This window comes from Eschrichtius robustus, chromosome 11 (genome assembly GCF_028021215.1).
Source record: "Eschrichtius robustus isolate mEscRob2 chromosome 11, mEscRob2.pri, whole genome shotgun sequence".
In the NCBI taxonomy this organism is placed as follows: domain Eukaryota; kingdom Metazoa; phylum Chordata; class Mammalia; order Artiodactyla; family Eschrichtiidae; genus Eschrichtius; species Eschrichtius robustus.
Genome location: NC_090834.1, coordinates 73,656,376 through 73,678,291, shown reverse-complemented (window position 1 = coordinate 73,678,291; position 21,916 = coordinate 73,656,376). Strand labels below are relative to the sequence as shown.

Here is a 21,916-nt window from a genome sequence, read left to right as displayed (position 1 = left end):
GCCCTTTGAGATACCATCAAACTGATTTCCATAGGGGCTGCACCTTTTACATTCCCACCAGTAATGCAAAAGTGTTCCAATTTCTTTATATCCTAACTAATACTTTTTATTTTCCATTAAAAAAAAATTATAGCCATCCTAGTAGATGCGAAGTGGTATCTCATTGTGGTTTTGTTTTTCATTTCCCTGATGATTAATGATTTTGAGCATCTTTTCATGTGCCTATTGGAAATTTGTATATCTTCCTTGGAAATATCGACGTACATTGCCTATTTTTGAATTGGGTTGTTTGTTTTATCTTTACTGAGTTTCAGGAGTTCTTATATATTCTAGATTTTAATCCTGTATCAAATTTATGATTTGCAAGGTTTTTTTCTCATTTTGTAGGTCGTCTTTTCACTTACTCGATAGTATCCTTTGATGCACAAAATTGTTTAATTTTGATGAAGTCTGATTTATCTATTTTTTCTTTTGTTGCCTGTGCTTTTGCTGTCATATCCATGAAATCATTGCCAAATCCAAAGATTTACTCCTATGTTTTCTTCTAAGAGTTTTATAGTTTTAGTACTTAAGTTTAGGTCTTTGATCCATTCCAGTTAATTTTTATATATGGTATAAATTAAGGGTCCAACTTCATTCTTTTGCATGTGGATATCAGTTTTTCCAGCACCATTTGTTGAAAAGATGTCTTTTCCCCAATGAATGGTCTTGGTACCCTTGTAAAAAATCAATTAACTATATGTAAGGGTTTATTTCTGGGCTCTCTATTCTGTTTCATTAGTCTGTATATCTGTTCTTATGCCAGTATCATACTGTTTTAATTACTCTAGCTTTGTAGTAAATTTTGAAATCAGAAAGTATGAGTCTTCCAACTTTATTTGTCTTTTTCAAAATTGTTTGGGCTACTGGGGCCCCATGCAATTCCATATAAATTTGAGGACTGGCTTTTCCATTTCTGTAAAAAAAGATTGTTGGAATTTTGGTGGAGATTTCACTGAGTCTGTAGATTGCTTTGTTGATCTTAACAATGTTAAGTCTTCCTGTCTATGAACATGGATGCCTTTCTATTTATTTAGATCTTTAAAAATTTCTTTCAGAAATGTTTTATAGTTTTTCAGTGTACAAGTCTTTGCCTCTTAAGTTTATTGCTGAGTATTTGATTCTTTTAGATGCTATTGTAAATAGAATTGCTTTCTTAATTTCCTTTTGGATTGTTCATTGCTGGTATATAGAAACACAGTTGATTTTTGTGTGTTAATCTTATACCCTGAAACTGCTGAATTTATTTATTAGCTCTTGTAGCTTTCTTATGAATTCTTTGGAATTTTCTACATATAGGACCACTTCATATGCAAATAGACATGGTTTTACCTATTTTTTACCAATTTTGTTTGCTTTTTCTTTCTCCCTTCCTCCCTTCCTTCCTTACCCCCCCTCCTTCCCTCCCTTCCTCCCTCTCTCTCTCTTTTCTTTCTTTCTTTCTTTCTTTCTTTCTTTCTTTCTTTCTTTCTTTCTTTCTTTCTTTCTTTCTTTTTTTCTTTCTTTCTTTCTTTCTTTCTTTCTTTCTTTCTTTCTTTCTTTCTTTCTTTCTTTCTTTCTTTCACTAACTAGAACTTCTAGGACAGTGTTGTATAGCAACAGTGAAAGTGGGTATAATTGTCCCCGATCTTAGTAGAAAAGCTTTCAGTCTTTTACCGCTGAGTGTGATGTTAGCTTTGGGTTTTTCATAAATACCCTTTATCATTTTGATGAACTTTCCCTCTATTCCTAGTTTTTTCTGAGAATTTTTATCATGAAAAGATGTTGGATTTTGGCAAATGCCTTTTCTGCATCAATTGAGATGATCATGTGGGTTTTTCCCCCATTGTTCTATTAATGTTATGTATTGCATTGATTTTTTATTTTTAATGTTGAACCACCCTTGCATTCCTGGGATAAATCCTACTTTGTCATGGTGAATAATCCTTTTGATATGCTGTTGGATTCAATATGCTAATATTTTGTTGAGGATTTTCATATTCATACAGAATATTGGTCTATAATTTTCTTTTCCTGTGATGTTTTTATCTGGCTTTGTTATCAAGGTTACATTGGCCTCATTACCTCAGAGTTAGGAAGTGTTTCCTCTTCAATATTTTTGAAGATTTTGTAAGGATTAGTGGTAATTTTTGTTAAATGTTCAGTAGACTTTATTGGTGAAGCCAAAAATTCAGTCCAGGAATTTTCTTTATTGGGAGGTTTTTGATTACTGATTCAATCTCTTTACTTGTTATGGGTTTGTTTATATAATCTATTTCTCCTTGAGACAGTTTAGGTAATTTGTATGTTTCAAGGAATTTGTCCATTTCTTCTAGATTGTCTAATTTGCTGATGTACAGTTGCTGCCTAATACTTCTTTTTAATTCCTTTGTTTCAGTTAGCATTTATTGAGCACCATTTATTTGCTGATATCTATATATATAAATATATATGTATACATGTATATGAATATACATATATATTTTCATTTAATTTTTATAACAACTCTAAGATATAAGTGGCATTATCTATATTTTGTTAAAAGAAAAAAAGAAACTAAAAGTCAAAGAAGTAAATTAACTTTCTAAACTTTCACATCTAGAAATTAGTGGAGGTAGAATTCAGACTGAAATTCTGAATATTTGACATGTTATACTCTTGCAGGCATGATCTAAGTGTGTAAGATATGAAGAAAAATCTAGCTTTTGTGAGTGTGTGTGTATAAAAAATGTGATTTATATGTATGGGATTATCCAGATGACATCTTGTGAAGCTAGCCATTTCTAGCTCTTCTTGACTATTTAAAACAGAGGCATGTACCACTATTGCTGGAATACTTTATTAATTAAATCCATCTACTTGAAATCAAAGCATTTCTGAGGTTCTTCAGGTTAGTACTCTCCTTTTTAAATAAGAGTGGTGAGGTCCAAGAAGGAACTATATATGTTCATCTGTATAAACTAACCTAGTTCTATGGTGATTGAGATTATTTTAACTGTGCCCTTCTTTATACATGGAGGCTATACCATTGGTGAGTTATTTTGTCATGAACTTTAAGTTGTTATTTTAAGTTAATTTCTTGTAATGGGGATACATTTATATAATTTTGTCCATACTCACTTATTTAATTGCTATTGTGACAAATCCCATGATTTTCATATGATTAGCCGAAGAGTTTGGATGCATCTATGAAATAAGTAAAGAAATTAAGATTGATCCTTGATTCTTAGCTTCTTTAAAGGTATGAAAAACAATGCAGATGCTCTTAGAAAAAGTCTTGAGATCAAGACTCTTCTCATCATTGGTCTATTCTTTGATGAATAGAGGAGAAATTTAGCAGGAGAAATAAGAGCATGGTGATCTCAGCAATATATACTATGATCCGTGGCAATTTTTTTCTCCAATTGTTCTCAGAACAAATTAAAGATTTTGTTTTCTTTTTAAGATTCTAAATGTGTCACTCATTGCCTACTAACTTTTGCTGCAGTGTGCTGTCTCACAAAGATAAATTCAGATTGATTATGGCATTCCCTCAGAATACAGAGCAGTTATAATATTTTGCTATTCTGAATACATGCATCCAGGCAAGATGCAATGTGGCATGTCCAAGTCTATATTGGTGGCTGTGATTGAAATATTTCCATATTGTAGCAAAAATGACGATAGCTCATAAAAGTGGGGTCTATCTATGTGTTATTTGGCAACGCAGATAACTTACCATCATCCTGTGATACCACCAGACAATAATCTGTGAGATGAGGGGTGTGTAGTATATCTTTCTTCTGTTGTGGAGGGTGGAAAATAAGGTATGAGACTTTGAGCCAGTAACTGAAGAATCTTTGAGTCCTGTCTCCTAGTTTAACGTATTTTTCTTCTCTACTCCTCCCAAACTCTCTAAATAGGTTAATATCTGAAGTTAGTATCTCAGAAGACTGCAACCATCCCAGTCCCTTGTCTTTCTGAGGAATCAAAGTAAATGGACAGAATTTTACCCATGGGATTTTTGACTTTTTAATGAAAGTGAAGTTTATATCCGAATTACACAAACTAGGAGTCTTCTTGCAGGAGGTAGCCTGAGTCTAATGGGTCCTAGGTTCATGATACAAGCTCCTCCTTTTCCTGTGTTTAAGTCTTAATAAGTTTCGGCTTCCTTTCGGTTTCCCTGAAAATTAGAAAATATACTTCCTGTCATTCAGGGACTCTTGCTGTGGAGCTGCTTTGATCCCAAAGCAATGTTGGTTATTGTGGCAAGTGAAACTAATGTCAGGCAAATGTCCTATAGGCTGTAACTCCTGTTTCATATTTGCTCTGTAAGCTTCAGATAAAAATAATCAGTTGGAAAACCTAGAAGCCTGGAAAGATGGATTTATGTAATGGGCATTGTTTCCCAAATTGGCATTAGGAGGTTGTCTACTTATACTAGAGGTAGCAAGGGCCGGATTACGGTAGTGCCTAAAACCAACCTGTTTCAACAGGCTTCATCTTCTTTTGTACAGATTTAAAGAGAATGGGTCCTCACGCAAGCATTTCAAATCCAGAGACAAATTTGAAAAAAATTGCTACAACATGTTGACTGATTCCTTGCCAAGTCAGCCACTGAGAACTTTTTCTTGATCGGCTCTTACACAGAGACAATTAAAGGCAAGGGGGGGGTGGGAAGCTTGTAACTTTTTAAAAGAATTAAACTTCACAGTACTCTAAATCCCTCTCCTTCTTAAATCTTCTCTTCTACTTTTAACCCCCCTCTTCTTCACCCTTACCTTCTCCCTCTCTGGCCTTTTCCTTTTTCTCTCTCTTCTGATCATTCCCTGTGATATACTCAGTTGCTCTAATGTATTCATTTTTACTTTTGGTATTGATACAATATGTTCTGGAGACATAGCTTTCCAAAGATTATATTCAGATATACAGATTCAAACCAGCAGAAAGGTTAAAAACATTTAAAAAATATGCTTGTCAGCAGTGGAAAGAAAGCTGTTTGTAGCCAGCAGGTGAGCTGGAGAGTACTACAGGGTGTGGTAGAGATGGTAATAAATTAACTGGCAAGCCAAAAACTATATTAAAAAAAAATCAGCTATTTCATAGCATAGAAGCATGACAGCTATGAAAAAAGGAGTGCCCCAGGGAATTCTTTTAGAGTTTGATTTTTTTAAATATGTTTGACATGAAAAATGTTTTAGTACAAATAAAGCAACTGGTATTAAACTTACAGGGAGGGGGGTTATGGTTTAGAGTTAGTATGAATAATGCATGATATTTAAAGAAAGAACAGCTCTAAAATGTTCTGAGAGGCAGCCCATGTCGATGGTTGGAATGGTGATTTTTTTTTCTCTATTTTTGAAGCGTCATTAATTCAGCATCGTTTTGTGATTTTTTTAACCTGATAAGATGTCAACCAAAGACATACTATTTGACTTAGATTAGGATATTCTTTCTTCAGATAATTTAGTTTAAATAGCAAGAGGATCAGTAGAATTATTTAAGCATAAAGCGGCAGTCATTTACCATAAAAAATAATTTGGCCTAGTTATCTTTTTTTTTTTGCAGTGCTCATGTAGCACGGCACACCAAAATCAACCTCATGGAAGGGAAAAAACAAGATCAGATATTTTGAACATTACTCCATAGGAGACTAGCACAATATAGTGTTAGTGAATGCATTGTAGCAGCGCTCCATATGCAATCAGAAGCCAATTGTTACTGGACTGTGTACCAGCGCACACTGTGCTCAATGGTCTGATGAGGTATTATGGATATGATGCAAAGAGACTGTGTAGATTAGAAGCTAACAATTTGTTAAAAGTGAAAGCAACTTAACATTTACATTGGGCCAGCTGAGTGGAACTTCATGTGGCAAACAGGATGAGTTCCAAGGAACCAGGGGCACCAGGAAGGCTCCAGGTATTAGTGTCCATGCAGAAAAAAAGAGGCTTTATTGCTTTCTAGTTGACTACCTTTATTACTGTGATTCTTTCTGTACTTGTCATCATTATATTCAGCTTTTCGTGTGGAAAAGTTCATGCAAAACGGCATGATTATTGTAAATGTCAAAAATGTGTGGAGGAACAGCCTATTAAAATATAGCCTAGAGACAGTACATAACACCGACTTTAAGTAAGTAGCTGAAGTCAAAGTGATACTCCATTAAATCACTGATATTGTGTAATTTATCCATAAGTATTAATTTTGATTTCAGTTACCACTATCACAATACATTCCTCATCACTTTCTCTTGGTTCTTCAGGTTGTTCACTTCATACAGCCTATGTTCTTAGGTCACAGAAGGCACTTCAGCCCCCCTGTTTAGGCGTGGTCTGGAGCCAGAAACACATTAAGATGTAGCATTGATCTCTGCTAAACCATGCTCAATCTCGACCAGACTTTTAATGCAGATATCACATGTAAAATGTGTGTTTATTTAATCAAATCATCATCAAAGAATAAGTGATGAGTGCCTGGTGTGTGTGCATGATTCTGTACTAGGTTCCACCGGAAGTTAGTGCAGAAAAACATAGTTTCCACTCTATTTGGGATACCAGGCATTTCATAGAATGTTGGCAGATAAGATTAGCTTCTCTCTTAACCCTATCAAATTAAAGAGGTTACATTTAATTTTTTTCCTCTATTTTTTATAAAATAAACGTTAGGGTTATGGACAGTCAATAATTCTTAATCTTTTTTGGACTGTAATACGCTGCCTTGCCTACCAAGGCAAAACGTTTTGTTGTTTTAATGTAAAAGCCTTAATGCTTTCTCAGTGAACTGAATGTCAGCCTGGCTTTAAGATATTTTTTTTACTCTTAAAAAAATGATGTATTACAAGATTTGTAATGGAGTGAACATGCTTGAATTGCACATTTAATTTTTTTAACATCACATTCATGTTTTGCCAGTTTGCCTACCAGCTATCTGCTAACAAAAAGTTCCATGGCAGCACTGCAAGTCTGTGCCCAACTAAGCCTTTTGTTTCTGCAGATGTTTGGGCTTAGAGCAATGCTGTAAAGCTCCGGCAATCCAAGGACCATGTTTGTACTTGTCTGCTGTGATTCCCTGTGCATTGTCTAAACCTGTATGCATTGTTCTTTCCGACAGGTGATAACTACCCCGTACAGTTCATTCCATCAACAATGGCAGCTGCTGCTGCTTCTGGACTCAGCCCTTTACAGCTCCAGGTAAGTGCCAGAAGAAAAAAATGTGGGATACGAGCCAGTACTTTAGTGGAAAACTGCTAACCAGCTGTATGCTAAATAATGGCCTGGATGTTAAATAATTTCTTAAGCATAGCCTAGAAGGATTAACACCTTATGTACTTACCATATTGCAAATAGAAGAGAAAACTGTCAGTGTCAATATCTTTAAAGGAAAAAACGACATTATGACTTAGTACTGTATGTTCTCTATCAGGTAAGTTAATGGTTTTACAGTTTTTTATGGCTGGTTGTTATGGTTGTTATTGGGTATGTAAGCTTTTTCCTTATCAATTCTTCATCCACGTCTCCATTCATGTCCAATTAGCTTTTACACATAAGCATCAAAACAGAAAACAACGTTGGATATTTTCCTTCTTGCAGCTCATAGAATAGGGGGTTGTTATTACCAAATTACTTTAACTATTTGGAAAATGTAAACACTTTGCTCCTGAGTATGTGTATCCTCATCCTCATCCTCATGCCAGGTCAGAAGTCTGGACATGGTGTCTGACCAAATTCTGGGTTCGTGTTCTTTACCTATGAAACTAAAATTGGAGAGAAAGTGTTTTGGAAGCTAAATTAAAATATCACTTGCACCTTCTCTTCTTCATAGTAAAATGGTGCGGGGGGTTAACAATAGGACTAAGTAATCTTTATACCCTTCTAGTACTGCCATCTTAATGGGAAATTGACTTTAAATATGAGTGTATATTTTAACAAAAACAAAAAGATAATATCATTAAAATAATGGTTAAACCTTCAGTATTTGAGCATTTAGAAAACGTATGGTAACTTGAATTTCAATACAGTGGATAAAGATAGTTTTTTATTCTTATAATTTACTGTGATTTTTTTTGAATTTTCTTAAATAGTCTAGGGAATAGCATCTAACTAGGCATTTTTGTTTATTCTTTGCTATTACTCATATGACTTGAACATAAAAAATGTACAGATATTTTACCGTGAAAAAGTATCATTTTGAGCATCTTCAACTGGGTCTACAAATAAAGAATTTTTGCAGTACTTTGAGAAGTTTTTGTCATAAGCCTCATCCAGAAAGTCTTGAAGATGTTATCCATTATGGACTGCCTAGCAGAGCTAGATATTTTGCCTAATGAAAGCAGCAACCCTACCTCTCTTCTAAGCCCTCACCTTCTCTATTGCTGACAGGGGAACTTACTGCAGTTGGTAAAAATATAAAAAGAAACCTCACTCATAATCAATCTAATCTATTTCTCCTTTTTCCATAGCTATGCTATTGAGTGTCTTCTTGAGTCAGAGGCAAAAATAAGAAAGCAGTACCTTGTTTGATCCTATAATCAAGTTTCTGTGGAAGAGAGTATCTGGGTCCTAAACCTACTTTCTATTCTTTGGTGTGGTCAATACCCTGGGTTTAGAAATATGTGTTCTGTTTCATGAGTTCTGACAGTATGTTTTGTCTTTTTTTTTTTTTTTTTTTCTGACTATGCTACTAAACAGAAAGGTCATGTCTCCCACCCACAAATTAACCCAAGGCTAAAGGGCCTAAGTGACCGTTTTGGCAGGAGTTTGGACACATTTGAACATGGTGGTGGCCACTCTTACAACCACAAACAGATTGAGGTATGAATACTTCCATTGGTGCTTCATTGGGTGGGGGACTGGATTGTTCAGTCATATTCTAGGCTGTTTAAAAAAAGTGGCAAACACTCAACCTAAACACTAAAACATAATCTTTCCCTTTTTCTCATTCCTAAGGAGGCTCATTTTTGCTCTTTTTTCTTTCAGAGAAAAAGGCAAACCCCAAACGAATGCCTCTGAAATAGATTGTTTATTGCTATATATTTAGGCAAATTCTTTACATTATGAGTGCTTTCAAAACCATCTTTATTTCCCTTCCTTTTTTTTTTTTTTTTTTGTATAATGCTGCATAGTAGTTAAAAAACACTTAAACATTAAGAGAAAAAAACCTCATTTGACCATGTAACAACCCTGTAGAGTTGATAAAACATAATTCTGCTTTCACAGACAAAACAATGGAGGTTCAGAGAGGTCAAGTTATTTAACCAAGGCTACGAAATACTCTTGGAGTCAGAGTTATTATCCAGGATTTCTAACTCTACCAAATCCAGGTTTTCAAATTCAGTTTTCTCTGGCTGAAGTGAGGTTGGGTGCCTGGGCCTGACTGGTTGCTTTTTGCCCCATAAACTACTATAGTAGCCCCTTCATATTTAACTTTCAATAAAGCTCTTTGTTGTTTTTGTGGGATATTCTTACTACATGGGAGAAGATGGCTCATATGGCTCTTTTGAAAACCAAACCCCTTTCTCCTATAGGGACCCAGTCCTCCTCTCTCCATTATCATGCTTAATTCCTCTCTTGTATCGTTGGAGTACCTCTTGGGGACTATCAGATGCTGGAGGGTTGCTAGCTATCTGTTGAATCACAAAAAAAGGAGACAGGTTATCTCACACTGAAATACACTTTAACTTTCTGGGTTAGATCTAATACTACATTTACGTTCTAACCTAGGATGGTAAACCCAGTTTAAAAAGAAGAAAACAATTACGTCTAGCAAAGTTGTATATTCAGCTCCTATTGGCTCTGCCAGTCTATACATATCAACTACTATGTGATCAATAAAGTGTCCCTTTGACATTATCTTCTCTGTTGCTTTTGAATCTGCATTTTTGGAAAATGATAGAGAAAGCTCACTTCTAAGAAGAAAGAAGAGGACAAGATCAAGGGACACCTTGGAAGTAGCCTAAGGAAGAGTTCAGACCTTGTTGCTTGCCTTCTTCCTTTCCCTTTCCCTTTGATTATAAGAAGTATATAGGGGGTTTCCACCCAGACATGACAAGGCATATACTGTTAGAATATCTGCTGTCTTCTATATAGCCAGAGGGATTTCTTTTCTAAGGCTTACTTTTGGCTGTAGAGAAGGTGCCATATTTCTGGACGTTCTGAAAATCTACTGTGCTTAGGATTGCCAAGCAGCGAGATAACTGGACGTTAAGAACAAGCCTTTCTGTGTGATGACAGTTAGCAAGCTTACCTACTCAGGACAGATAGTTTGTTAAACTTTTAAGTGCTTGAAAGAATGTAAAAGCAAGTGGCCTGGGCTCAAATTCCAAACTTCCTCTCCTCTTCACTTTTATTTTCTCTTGAGATGTTGAGTTCTATCCCATCAACCTTCCCTTAGCCAGTTTTCTACCCAGTGTCTTCTTTTACTAATTTTCACTTAGGTTGACTTCTCTTCCCCCCACCATCACAGACCCCTGATGCCGTCAAATCTGGCTTCTTTTGGGTTTCTGGAAACCATGATGTCATATATGTGAGTACCAGACCTGTGTAGAGCTGTAGCAATGCTGATCTAGGAGCACAACATATGCCACATGCCTGCCACTTTAATGAGACTAAATACAGAATCTGGTAAGGCAGGGGGCCCTCATAGCTTTGCAGTTTAAGTTTGGGGTGGTTTGAGAGTTTCCTGGGGTTTTTTTGTTTTTTTATTCTTGCTCTGTTCTCTTGCTTCCACTTTTTGTACCTTTCCTTGCATGTCAGGAAACCTTTGCTTAGAAAAGATTGACCTGGTTTGAAAGGCAGGTTTCTCAAACTATCCCGGTATGAGTATAGCATGTTTATTGGGACTTCCATGAACTGCACAGTGGACACCCGTATCTAACCTGCTATAGACACTAACATTTTAAATCTTGAGCAAAAGTAGAGAGAAAATTTAATAATATCTTGCTTTATTGATTTTAAAGTCTACTTTCTTTTCTAGCTAGGGTTTTCTCCATTCCTTTGACAAGCTAAATGTCACAAGCTCTGTCAACACTCAGGATCATGATAAATTGTGGATACTAAGCATTACAATTATGTTAATGGGTTTTATTTCTAATCAGAGATTCTTAGGAAGAAAGACCACAACACGTATATACCACCACCACCTCCACACACACCCTGCTGCATTGCTCAGAAGTGGTCCTCTCTACCTGATGTACAGTTAATTTGTCCTTCAAAGGTTGTCACTTTTAACATTAATGAGCCTGGGTAATCTTAACAGTATGGTTATACTCTGGAAGCCTGAAATTTTGTTATCAGGTAGAGAAAAGGTATTTAAAATGGAAAGATCCTCCTTACGTTAGTATATTCCAGTTCTTTCTTTCTTTAAAATAAGAAAGACACAGAAAAGTTTTTTCGTTTTTCGTTTTTTTTTGGTACTCCGTGCTGATCTAAGGCATGGTTTTCTCTGCCTCAGGAGCACAATATTAGGAGAGAGAAGGCCAAAGAATGCTATTTTTAGTTGAACAGTTCAGCAGATGGAGGCATGAATTGAATACTCATATATCTGAAGGTTGAGGGGCTTGAACCATTAATTTTGATAATGTATTTAACCCTGGGAACAATCAGAAACTGTAACTCTAAGGTTACAGTGCTTTTGACCTTTAGAGAACAGAGGGCACTTGCTACAGTAAACAATATATTATATTGCTACTTATTCCAGTTCTCTACCCGTATAAATTTCAGGACCAGTTGCCATTTGCTTTCCTCAGGTATGTTAGCATTGGTCCTTCAAGTAAGTCAAAGGGCGGGGGGGGGGGGGACCAGTATAATGAGGCAGTCATGTAAATATGGCCTTTAAATAGCTAAGATGTTAGATTGTTTCTGAAGAAATATTGTCTCAGAAACTAAGCTCAGAATGACACATTTTTTTTAACGAAAGAGTGATTTTAATGTATAGATTCATTTTTTGTTGTTACTTTCAATGTGATAGATACCTAAAGTAATTTGGTTTTGTTTTTTAATTGGAAGTAATGTTGCCTCATAGTTTATATTAAACGCAATCTGGTACCATATCGTGCAAAGTAATGCACCTGTCTCATACTTTCTTATTAAATGATGCATGCTTCTCTTTAGCAAATACAACAGCTAAATATCACACAGTTTAAGAATTTCTAATTAAAATATCTCCACATGTCAGCATATTGGTAATGTATTATTTTAATCCATTTATTTTGCTTATGAAACAGTGACATACGTTTAGATTGTGAAATACATGAGCCTTAAAAATCACTTTATTGAAGAAAATTAATTCCTACAATACTGTCTCGGTAATGTGTTCACTCACCCAGTCAGTCATTGGTGGCACTGCCAGTCTTAATGTAGAGTAGACACACTTACTAGTTTTATCTGTGTAACAGTCTTGGAATGAAGCAATAACAGTTCTTTTTCTTAGTTCCAAACGATAGGGTTTTCTTCCTTTACTTTTTTTTTAACTCATTAATTCACACCTGTCCTCCCAAAACACTTTTTGTTGCTTTTTTTTTTTTAATACAATGAAGGATGGGACTGAGTGTATGTATAAGGGATTCTGAGAGACCAATCAAAATTAAAAACAAGCTAGTTACCTTTTCAAGGTTAGACATAGTAATTTGTTTGTCAGCAGGGAGATGTTTGGGTCAGCCCTGAAATAAAGTGTCAGCAGTTATTCCTACAAGACAAGTAATTTCACTCAATGTATTACTGACAGATTGCTCACTTCTCTGAATCACCAGAGAAAACAAACTTAATATTGTTACAGGCAGAGTTTCTGTCTTCATTAGCTGCAGAGAATGATTTTTATCTAGCATTCAAAGCCTACCAAGCTTTAGTTGGAACATATTTTAACCAAGTTCTTATAATGACAGTATGGGTGGTAGCCTAAATGAAAGGAAGTAAATATGAAAATTTTAAAAATCAATATAAATATATTTTCACTCTTATTTGATGGGTATTATGTGTAGTTTTGGGAAGATTTGAGGAAAGGAGTATAATCAGAGCCTTAAAACACTAGAAAAACCTATCAACCATAAGTTATTCTTAAATGAAACTATTAAAGTCTTGCGAAGTTTGCAAAGATGGAGAACAATTGAATTTTTGCAAAAGTGAATACAAACACATATTTTATTTAAATGATATTGTCAGTTTTCATGCTACAACTGGAAAGTGAAGAAGTGCCCATCAACATTGAGAATGCTCTATTTCTATTTTAGTTCCAGCCTGAATCTTTATGTTATTATATATAGATGCTCTTCTCTGGCTCAAACCCTGTCTTCTTGTTTGAAATCGTAAACATGCCTCAGTTCTGTGGAGGAATGAGAGGGTGAGTTAGCTGGGCTGAGTGGGCTTTGGAGGTTGTGATTTCTAATAGAGAGGTGAATAAAGAGTTGATTAGAGTGACCTACTACTAGCTACCTGATAGAGAAAAAGGAATGCACCGATTCAAAGCTTGTTCTGAGGATGCCAACCAGGGGGTTGTGCTTTGAGGGGAAATGCTTGCTTTTCTCATAATCAGCCTTTTCTCACCCACTTTGACTTTAAGAGTGTGATGGAATTTGGGAGGACCATTACAGCTGGGATTAGACGAGCTGTGGACTAATGGAATGAGCTCCATTTTGGAATCAGAATCTTGGATTAGAGTTTCCGCTATTACTTGCTATGTTGTCCTATACCGTTCTCAAATTGCCTTCTTTTTTCAGTTTGTTCATTGTAAAAAGGGGATAATATTTATTCCCAGGGTTGCTGTGAATAGTAAATGGGTTAACGAGGCATGTATTAGATTTCCACAAAAATTCATTATCAGAATAGGAAAAAACTTACCAACATCCCAATAAGCAGTCATTTCTACTCTAGCTTTGCTGCCTAAGTGCTTCTGAGGGGCAGCTCTGATCTACTCTGACCTAGCTCTTATTCAGAATGTGTCACTGAATTCAGGGATTTTTGTCTCTTTTGTTCACTGTTGAATCCTCAATGTTGCCTGGGACAGTAGTTGGTAAAATGAATGAATTAATGAATCCCCTCTTTGGTGGCAATCTGGGACTCAAGCTTCTTTGGAAATTTTTTTTTTTTTTTTTTTTTTTTGCATATGTTCAGCCAAGTGCTCTGTCTTTAGGAGGCATTATTTCATGTAAATAACTTTTCATTTCTAGGTAGTCTTCTTAAGAAAAATGGCAGGTGTCAAGTGAATCTTGATGGAGATTAACAAAATATAGGCAGATCAGAGAAGGATGCAAAATATTAAGACATTTCCTAGTGTTTGGAAATCTGACCTATTTTATTCAAAGAAGCAGAATAAGTTTATACTACCACTTCCAACATTATTAACACTTAAAACTTTGGGTAAACTCGATTTTCTCTTAGAAATTTTATCTTCAGTTGATTTTCAGGTAGTATCTAAAAGTTGAGAGAGTATGGCTCTTCTCACCAAGCTCTGTTAATCACTGTGTTTAAGTTATTTGATTGATGGGATGGTTAGCTGTACTCACAGAGATGGTTTAGTAGGAGCCCAAGACCTTGGAATTACAAAATCAGTGCCGTCCTCTATCTTTCCTAGTGTAACATCTCCACCAACATTCATTTAGCTCCAGCCTTACTAATTAATACACACAACAGGGAACTCCTAGTATGTGAATACTTGTATTTAAACAGACTGCTTGTAACATGCAGTGGTTTCTAAAATAATGACAGGTATTTCTATTCCTGTTTTTACCAAACTGGAGTTTTGAGGTATTGTTTGGTTGGTATCATGTATCATATATCTGTATGCTTATGTGTTATAATGAGCTACCTTGAAATTAAGAGAGATGATGTGATTAAGAACATAGGGGAAGGTTTGAAGGCAAAACATTCTAGTGTTTTAGAAAATGCTTCACTCCAGTTTCCAACCACAGAATAAGTCAGGATATGCAACATTCACGAAACTTAAATCAGAAAAAGATGTGGTGAAATATTTTGACATGTTGGGTAACAGAAGAGACTGAGCAGAACAAGAACATTTTTAAACCACTTTATTGAAGTATGAGTGACATACAAAAGCTGCACATACTTAATATATACAACTGGATGAGTTTGGAGATAAGTATGTACCTGTGTAACCATACCACAATCTATGCCATAAACATCCATCACCTACAAAAGTTTCCTCTCACCATTATTATTATAATAATTATTATTATTATTACTATTTTGTGTGATAAGAACATTTAACGTAAGAGCTACCCTCTTAGCAAGTTTTTAAGTATACAGTACAGTATTATTAACTATAGGCTTTATGTTATACAGCAGATGTCTAGGATTTACTTACTTTGCATAACTGAAACTTTGTGCCCTTTGACTAATACTTCCCGTTTCCCCTCTCCCACCCCCTGGCAACCACCATTCTACTCTCTGATTCTATGAGTTTGACTGTTTTAGATTTCTCATATAAGTGGTATCACATAGTATTTGTCTTCTGTGTCTGGTTTAACTTAGCATAATGTCTTCCAAGTTCATCCATGTTGTTGCAAATGGCAGCATTTCCTCCTTCTTCTTTAAGGCTGAATAATATTCCATTTTATGTACATATTACATTTTCTTGATCCATTCATCCATCAATGGACATTTAGGTTGCTTTCATGCCTTAGCTATTGTGAATAATGCTGCAGTGAACATGGGAGTGAAGATACCTCTTTGAAATCTTGATATCAATTCCTTTGGAGATATATCCAAAAGTTTCAGGCCTTACATTTAAGTCTTTTACATTTAAGTCTTCCATTTCAAGGTAATTTTTTTTTTTTTTTGTATGGTTTAAGATAGAGGTCCAATATCATTATTTTGCTTGTGAATATTCAGTTTTCCCAATGCCATTTATTGAAGAGATTATCCTTTCCCCACTGGGTATTCTTGTTACCATTGTCAAAGATCATTTGACTGTATTTGTGTAGGCTTATTTCTGGGCTCTCTATTCTGTTCCGTTGGTCTATATAGTCATTGTATGTCAGTATCATTTTTTTTATTACTATAGCTTTGTGATACATTTTGAAATCAAGAGGTGTGAGGCCTCTAGTTCTTGTTCAAGTTTGCTTTGGATATTTGGGGTCTTTTGTGGTTGCATGTGAATTTTAGGATTGTTTTTTTTATTTCTGTAAAAAATTCCATTGGCACTTTGATAGGGATTGCATTGAATCTGTAGATCACTTTGAGTAGTATGGACATTTTAACAATTTTAATTCTTCTAATCCAAAAGTATTTTTACGTGATATTTTAATTAAAAAGGATTGAGAAGCTACACACAGCTGGATAGATTCCCCTCATAGATGTGCCCCAGTAGAGGGATAAAACTTCTGACCAGTAATGCTAGCGGATACTTACTACTATTCTGCCAATTCTTCCTTTCTGTTTTACTTGTAGAAAAGTTCATATCCTACAGGTATGCATGTTTATGCAAATCCATATAAAATGGAAATTCAGGGACTATTTATAACAATTCAAGCTCTCCGTACTGATTTGAAACCATCTTGCTTTATTTTGACTGTTCTAGATTATTAGGATTAAGATAATAACCAGATTCCCTTATATATCTTCCAAGCCTAAATGGCACTAATAATGGATTATTTTCTCAATTAAATGTAGACAAGCACTAAACACCTACTGTGTACTAAACATCTACTGTATTGGTTGCTGTATGGATAAAAAAGTCATATGTTTCCTTCTTTCATTCCTTTCATAACTGGTGACATCAGTACAGCCATCTTGAGTCACATTGAGAGGAATTAATTTAACATTCTTTTTTTTTCCAGCTGTATAAGTACCGATTCCAAATCTTACAGTCATTTAATGCTAGTTTAGCTAAATATTTACATTTCCTTTTAATAGACAAAAATGGAGGAAACAGAGCTAAATTTATTTCCCAAGGCTTCCACCCTCTTGGTCATTTGGTGAAGTAAAGACTCAGTGAAAATTCTTAATTTCCAGTATACTGCACTGAGTTCATTTCTTACTGTGTGTTTCTCTTATAGTACCAGCTATAATACCTGTAAACAACCTTTGATGTCATAATATATATTAACCTAGACCATGATCCTTGGTATCAGTAATTTCCCTAATGCTATTTACTCTGGAGCAGAATGAACTAGGAAAAAAAAAAAAAAGATAGATACGGATACAAATTTTATTGCTTAAAATGTATATGTGTTGGCTATCTCAAACCTTCCAAAGTGCAAACATACAGTGCTCATTTGAAGCCAGATTGGAATAGAGTTGCTTTTAATCTAGAAAATCAATTTTGGGGATATTTATCAGGTTTTCACTCTAATTCACTTAGTCATTTAAATTAAACAAATAATGAAGTATTACATCTTTTCTTTTAAAATTCCTATTACTTGAAATTATACCTGTTAGCTTTGAATGACTGTGACAATGTCATGAAATTTATTGTCTCTTGGAGTTGCATCAAAATCTTTTTTTAAAAAGGAAGCTTATAAATGATCATGCTCAGGAAATTTGAAAAAGTTTGTGTGAAAATCAAAACAACAAATTTACTTATTCAGTTATTTAGCAAGTATTTATTTAGTGGCTATAACGTGCAGTCCTCAACCGGAGGCAATGTTGCCCCCTAGAGTTCAGTTGACAGCGTCTGGAGACAGTTTTGATTGTTATGACTTGGGGTGGGGGTGGAGGTGCTACTGGCATCTAGTGGGTAGAGGTCAGGGATGCTGTTGAATACCCTACAACGCACAGCTTAGCCCCCCACAACCAAAAAGTATCCAGTCCCAACTATCAGTAGTGCTGAGGTTCAGAAAACCTGTGTAAAACAAAGTCCTCGTCCTAGGGAGTTTACATGCTAGCTGGGGAAAGAGAAAATAGGGAAAGAAATATTTACTAAAGAGTTGGGATTGCAAATCTTACTCGTCTTAACAGAAATATCCCACCTACCTATCTACCTGTCCACCTGAACCTGTATGTGCAGGTTTAAAAAGACTGAGACCTATATGATTGTTTCTCCTGAGTGCTTTGCTTCGCTTTGATCTTCAAAACTAAGACTTTTATTCTAGTCAGTCACTTCTGGCTACAACAGTCACAGTTCTCCTCAGGCTCATTTTCTCAATTGTATTAAGCACACCGTGTACTCTGGCTTTTGGTAAAGTAATATTATTTCTGACTATAATAGTGTATAAATCTATCTTTCCAAGTAAAGTAAATATGAAATTTGGTGAGGACATGGGAGATGTTTGTTAGTTTTTATAGGAGGCTGTTTGTTGAGATCCCATAGGATGAGTGGAATCACTCTTGGCAGAGAACCTGTATTTGATGTGTGACTTGAATATTACAAAGGAAGCCTGACTTTCTTTCTAAAAACAAAACTAAACAAAACAGATTTAAGAATAGTATGAATATTATATGTATGTATATGTATATACGTATACCTACATATATACGTATACATACATGTATATAATACGTATTGCATAGTATTTTAAAGTTTAATAAGCAATTTATATTTAGGCTTTATAATAAATATGCTTTAATATTATCCCCATATTTTAGAAGAAGAAAATGAGGCTCAGAGGGAAGTGACTTGGACCAGATTACTTATCTATTAAACAAAACAGGGCCATAATGCGTGGTTTAAGTGCATTTTAAAATTTACTTCTTGATCAGAATTCTTTGCTTTAAACTGTGCTGTATGTAGGTATGCAGGAAGCACAGTCATTTAGAAGCTTTCTGCACGACTTATTCTCCTCTTATTATAATATTCAAGTGAATTAAAAATAATCTAATTGAACTATAAAGGGGAAAAATTCAAAGCCAACATCACATTCTTGGGATCTCAAAGAGTTCATGTATTTTTCCAAATTTCTAGTTAACTGTCCAGAAGAAGCTTCAAGCCTAATAGAATTAACCAATATAAGAATGATCATGAAATATGTCTTATTCTGTAGCTTCCTTTTGAGGAAGATGCTTAGAATGTTTTTGCTGAACGCTGAGCTCTATTCTTTTGAGAGTTTCTGGGCCTGTCTTAACATTTCAGTTTTGATGAGTCTCCTGGAGTAGCTGGGGAGTGTGTCCTTGCCCGTGCCTAGCCTGTGCTGCCGTCTGAGCGCGTCCGGCCGGTTGCATGCCAGCAGATGAAGCAGATGCTCGACCACACTGGAATGGAGCGCCTGCTGCATCAGGAGCTGGGGATTCCTCCTGACATCTGGACGTTGCTGGGTCGGGAAGCCTGCCTCGGGCCAGGAGGCTGCGGGAGCTGTGGGGCAGAGAGCGTAGAGTCTTTGCTGCTCTTTAAGCGATTAGGGCACCGAAGCGGCAATAATATTGAATTATCGCTTGGCTGCTTTCTTCTCCGCAATCTTGGGACAATAGAAGAGTCAGGAAGGAGCATTTACAGTAAAGCCATGTTCAGAGAGACAAGACTAATTATAGAGTATTAAAGAGCTTTATTTTAAATGATTTAATTTACAGACAGCTCTGGACAGTATATGAAACTTTTTAGAACCATAAACCTGGTAGCTTAAAGAGACTTTTCTAATTTAAAACGGCTAGTATAGAACCATTATTTCAGCAGTTTTCTAATTTTTGAAAGTTTGGTCAAGGTGTGCCACTGAAGATACAGCATCTGCTAAAAAAAGAGAAAATGTACAGATGCTTGTAGTTGCTGGGGAAAAGTTCTCTAGCTTGAGGGGAAGGAAGACTTTAAGAGATTGACTGAATTATGCACTGGCTTTTACAGTTTCACTTTATCACACTGAAAACTGGTCTGCATTTGCTACCCAGAGCTGAAACCATCTATTACACCAATTTCCTTTATGATATGTGTTATTTAAGCACAATAGATGTGGAAATGGGTAGTTTAAAATGTATTTTGCGATGAACAGTTGTCACATTATGTTGCTTTTCCTCTTATAATTTTTCATTAGTGAGACCTCTGTGTTCAAAGAAGCCTTCTTATAAACAGATTATGGCCATTTGTGTTCATAGTAATATATTGGAGAAGAACGCTATGTTGCTCTCACTTAACCTTTAGTATTCTAAGAGGGTTATATTTAATTAACACTGGTGAGAGGCTGACCTGAGAGGCTGTGGAAAGCGACTGAGCTGCATTTTCCAAGCTCTGCTCTAGTCAGCTGGGAGAGAAATTAAAAAAAAAAAAAAAAAATTAGAAAGTACTATTTTCTGAAATTTCCTCTAACTAAGCTGTATTTCAACGGGCCATTTAATGCTCAAATGGACAAAGGTATTACTTCAGTCATTGAATTGTATCAAACTCCTTCTCAGAGGCCCAGTTTAAAAACTCTATAGGAAAAGTGGTTTAGCATCACATTCTCAATGGATTATTGCTCGATCTGCTTAAAAATAAAAAAGCAAATAACTGTTTTTTTTTAAAAAAAAAAAGGAAGGAGAAACACTCACTGTCACTAAATGGAGTGGAGCATGTGCCCCAACCAGTCCTCAGTGCACTGGGATTGCCCGCCAGAGTTTAGGAGCTCCTTAGACCACATGGAGAAAGATACTCCCCTCTGAAGTGCTAACCTGCTCGGAACATCTTCCTTACCTCCCAGGAATTGTTTGCTCCAGGGCCCAAGGGGCAGTCCCTGAATAATGAATGCATAGTTATATCACTGGCTTAGACATAGCAAAACAGAGAGAGTGAGAGCAAGAATGAGAAGCTTTGTTGAGAAAGTAGAGGCCTAGATGTGACTGATTTGAGTGAAAGTCCTCCACTTTTCCATCCATTTATCAATGGTTTTAATAAAGAGGCACTGCTTAGTTGCAGAACAAAATAGTCATATATAACTCATTTATATCCAACCATACTATTCCTGATTTTAGATCCACCTCTGCCACGTTTACTGATTATGAACACTTAACACCAAATACAGATATACCTCACTGTGAAACAGGAAAATGACGTATATCATCAGGTGATGATTTGCCACTGTGTATTAGAAAACCATGCTCACTCTTTATTTAGTAGCTAGTTTGTTCTCTGACATGCTTTCTGTCTATACAATAGCGAATGGCTTGAGGTTTCGAGAAGTCGGTTCCACAAGACCTCTTCAGTTAAAAGAACTATGTGACCATGAGCTAATGTCCTCTGAGCCTCAGTCTCCTCAGCTATGAAATGGGGATAATGAAACCTCCCATGTTGTGAGGATTAAATGAAGTAACATAAACACCATTTCTCTCCACATCCTTATACTTGTATCTCTCGTATTACTTCATTAATTCAACATATTTTTAGAACACATACAGTGTACTTAAGGTACTCTGTTAGGCAAGCAAGCTAAACAAGTTCCTGCCCTCTTATCGTAATAGCCTAGGGACGAAAGCAATTAAATGAGCAATACTTCAAAGTGATAAGAACAGATAAGGTATGGCTGACCATTTGGTACGTGTGTATACAAGTATACTCATTTATTGGTTGGCCAAGCTGGTTGTGTAAAGGTTCTTTGAAATCTTTTTGTCTTAATGCCTATGCCCGATGACCTCACCTAAGTTAAAAAAGCATGAGGCCCAGTGCAGGGCTCTTTAGCAAGAAGTGATAATCAGGCAGCAATTAAGGTACTTTAAACTGGACTTGCCACCAATCAAGAAATAGTGCCACAGGACTTCCCTGGTGGTGCAGCGGTTGAGAATCCACATGCAGGGGACACGGGTTCCAGCCCTGGTCCGGGAAGATCCCACATGCTGCAGAGCAACTAAGCCCGTGCGCCACAACTACTGAACCTGCGCTCTAGAGCCCGTGAGCCACAACTACTGAGCCCGCGCACCACAGCTGCTGAAGCCCGTGCACCTAGAGCCCATGCTCTGCAACAAGAGAAGCCCACACACCGCGACGAAGAGTAGCCCCCTGCTCGCTGCAAGTAGAGAAAGCCCACGCACAGCAACGAAGACCCAATGCAGCCAAAATAAATAAATAAATAAAT

General features: G+C 36.0%; 1 protein-coding gene across 14 annotated transcripts in view; it reads left to right on the top strand.

The window, feature by feature from the left end:
- Window positions 1–21,916, top strand: part of SOX6 (SRY-box transcription factor 6) — a 625,789-nt gene that overhangs the window by 495,614 nt on the left and 108,259 nt on the right. For 10 of the 14 annotated variants that reach the window (XM_068554456.1, XM_068554455.1, XM_068554462.1 and 7 more), the window contains 2 exons: window positions 7,111–7,190; window positions 8,688–8,810. In XM_068554456.1, coding sequence (XP_068410557.1) covers window positions 7,111–7,190; window positions 8,688–8,810 — 203 coding nt within the window. The remainder of the gene's footprint in view (window positions 1–7,110; window positions 7,191–8,687; window positions 8,811–21,916) is intronic. The other 4 variants (XM_068554467.1, XM_068554465.1, XM_068554466.1 and 1 more) reach the window with 1 other exon arrangement.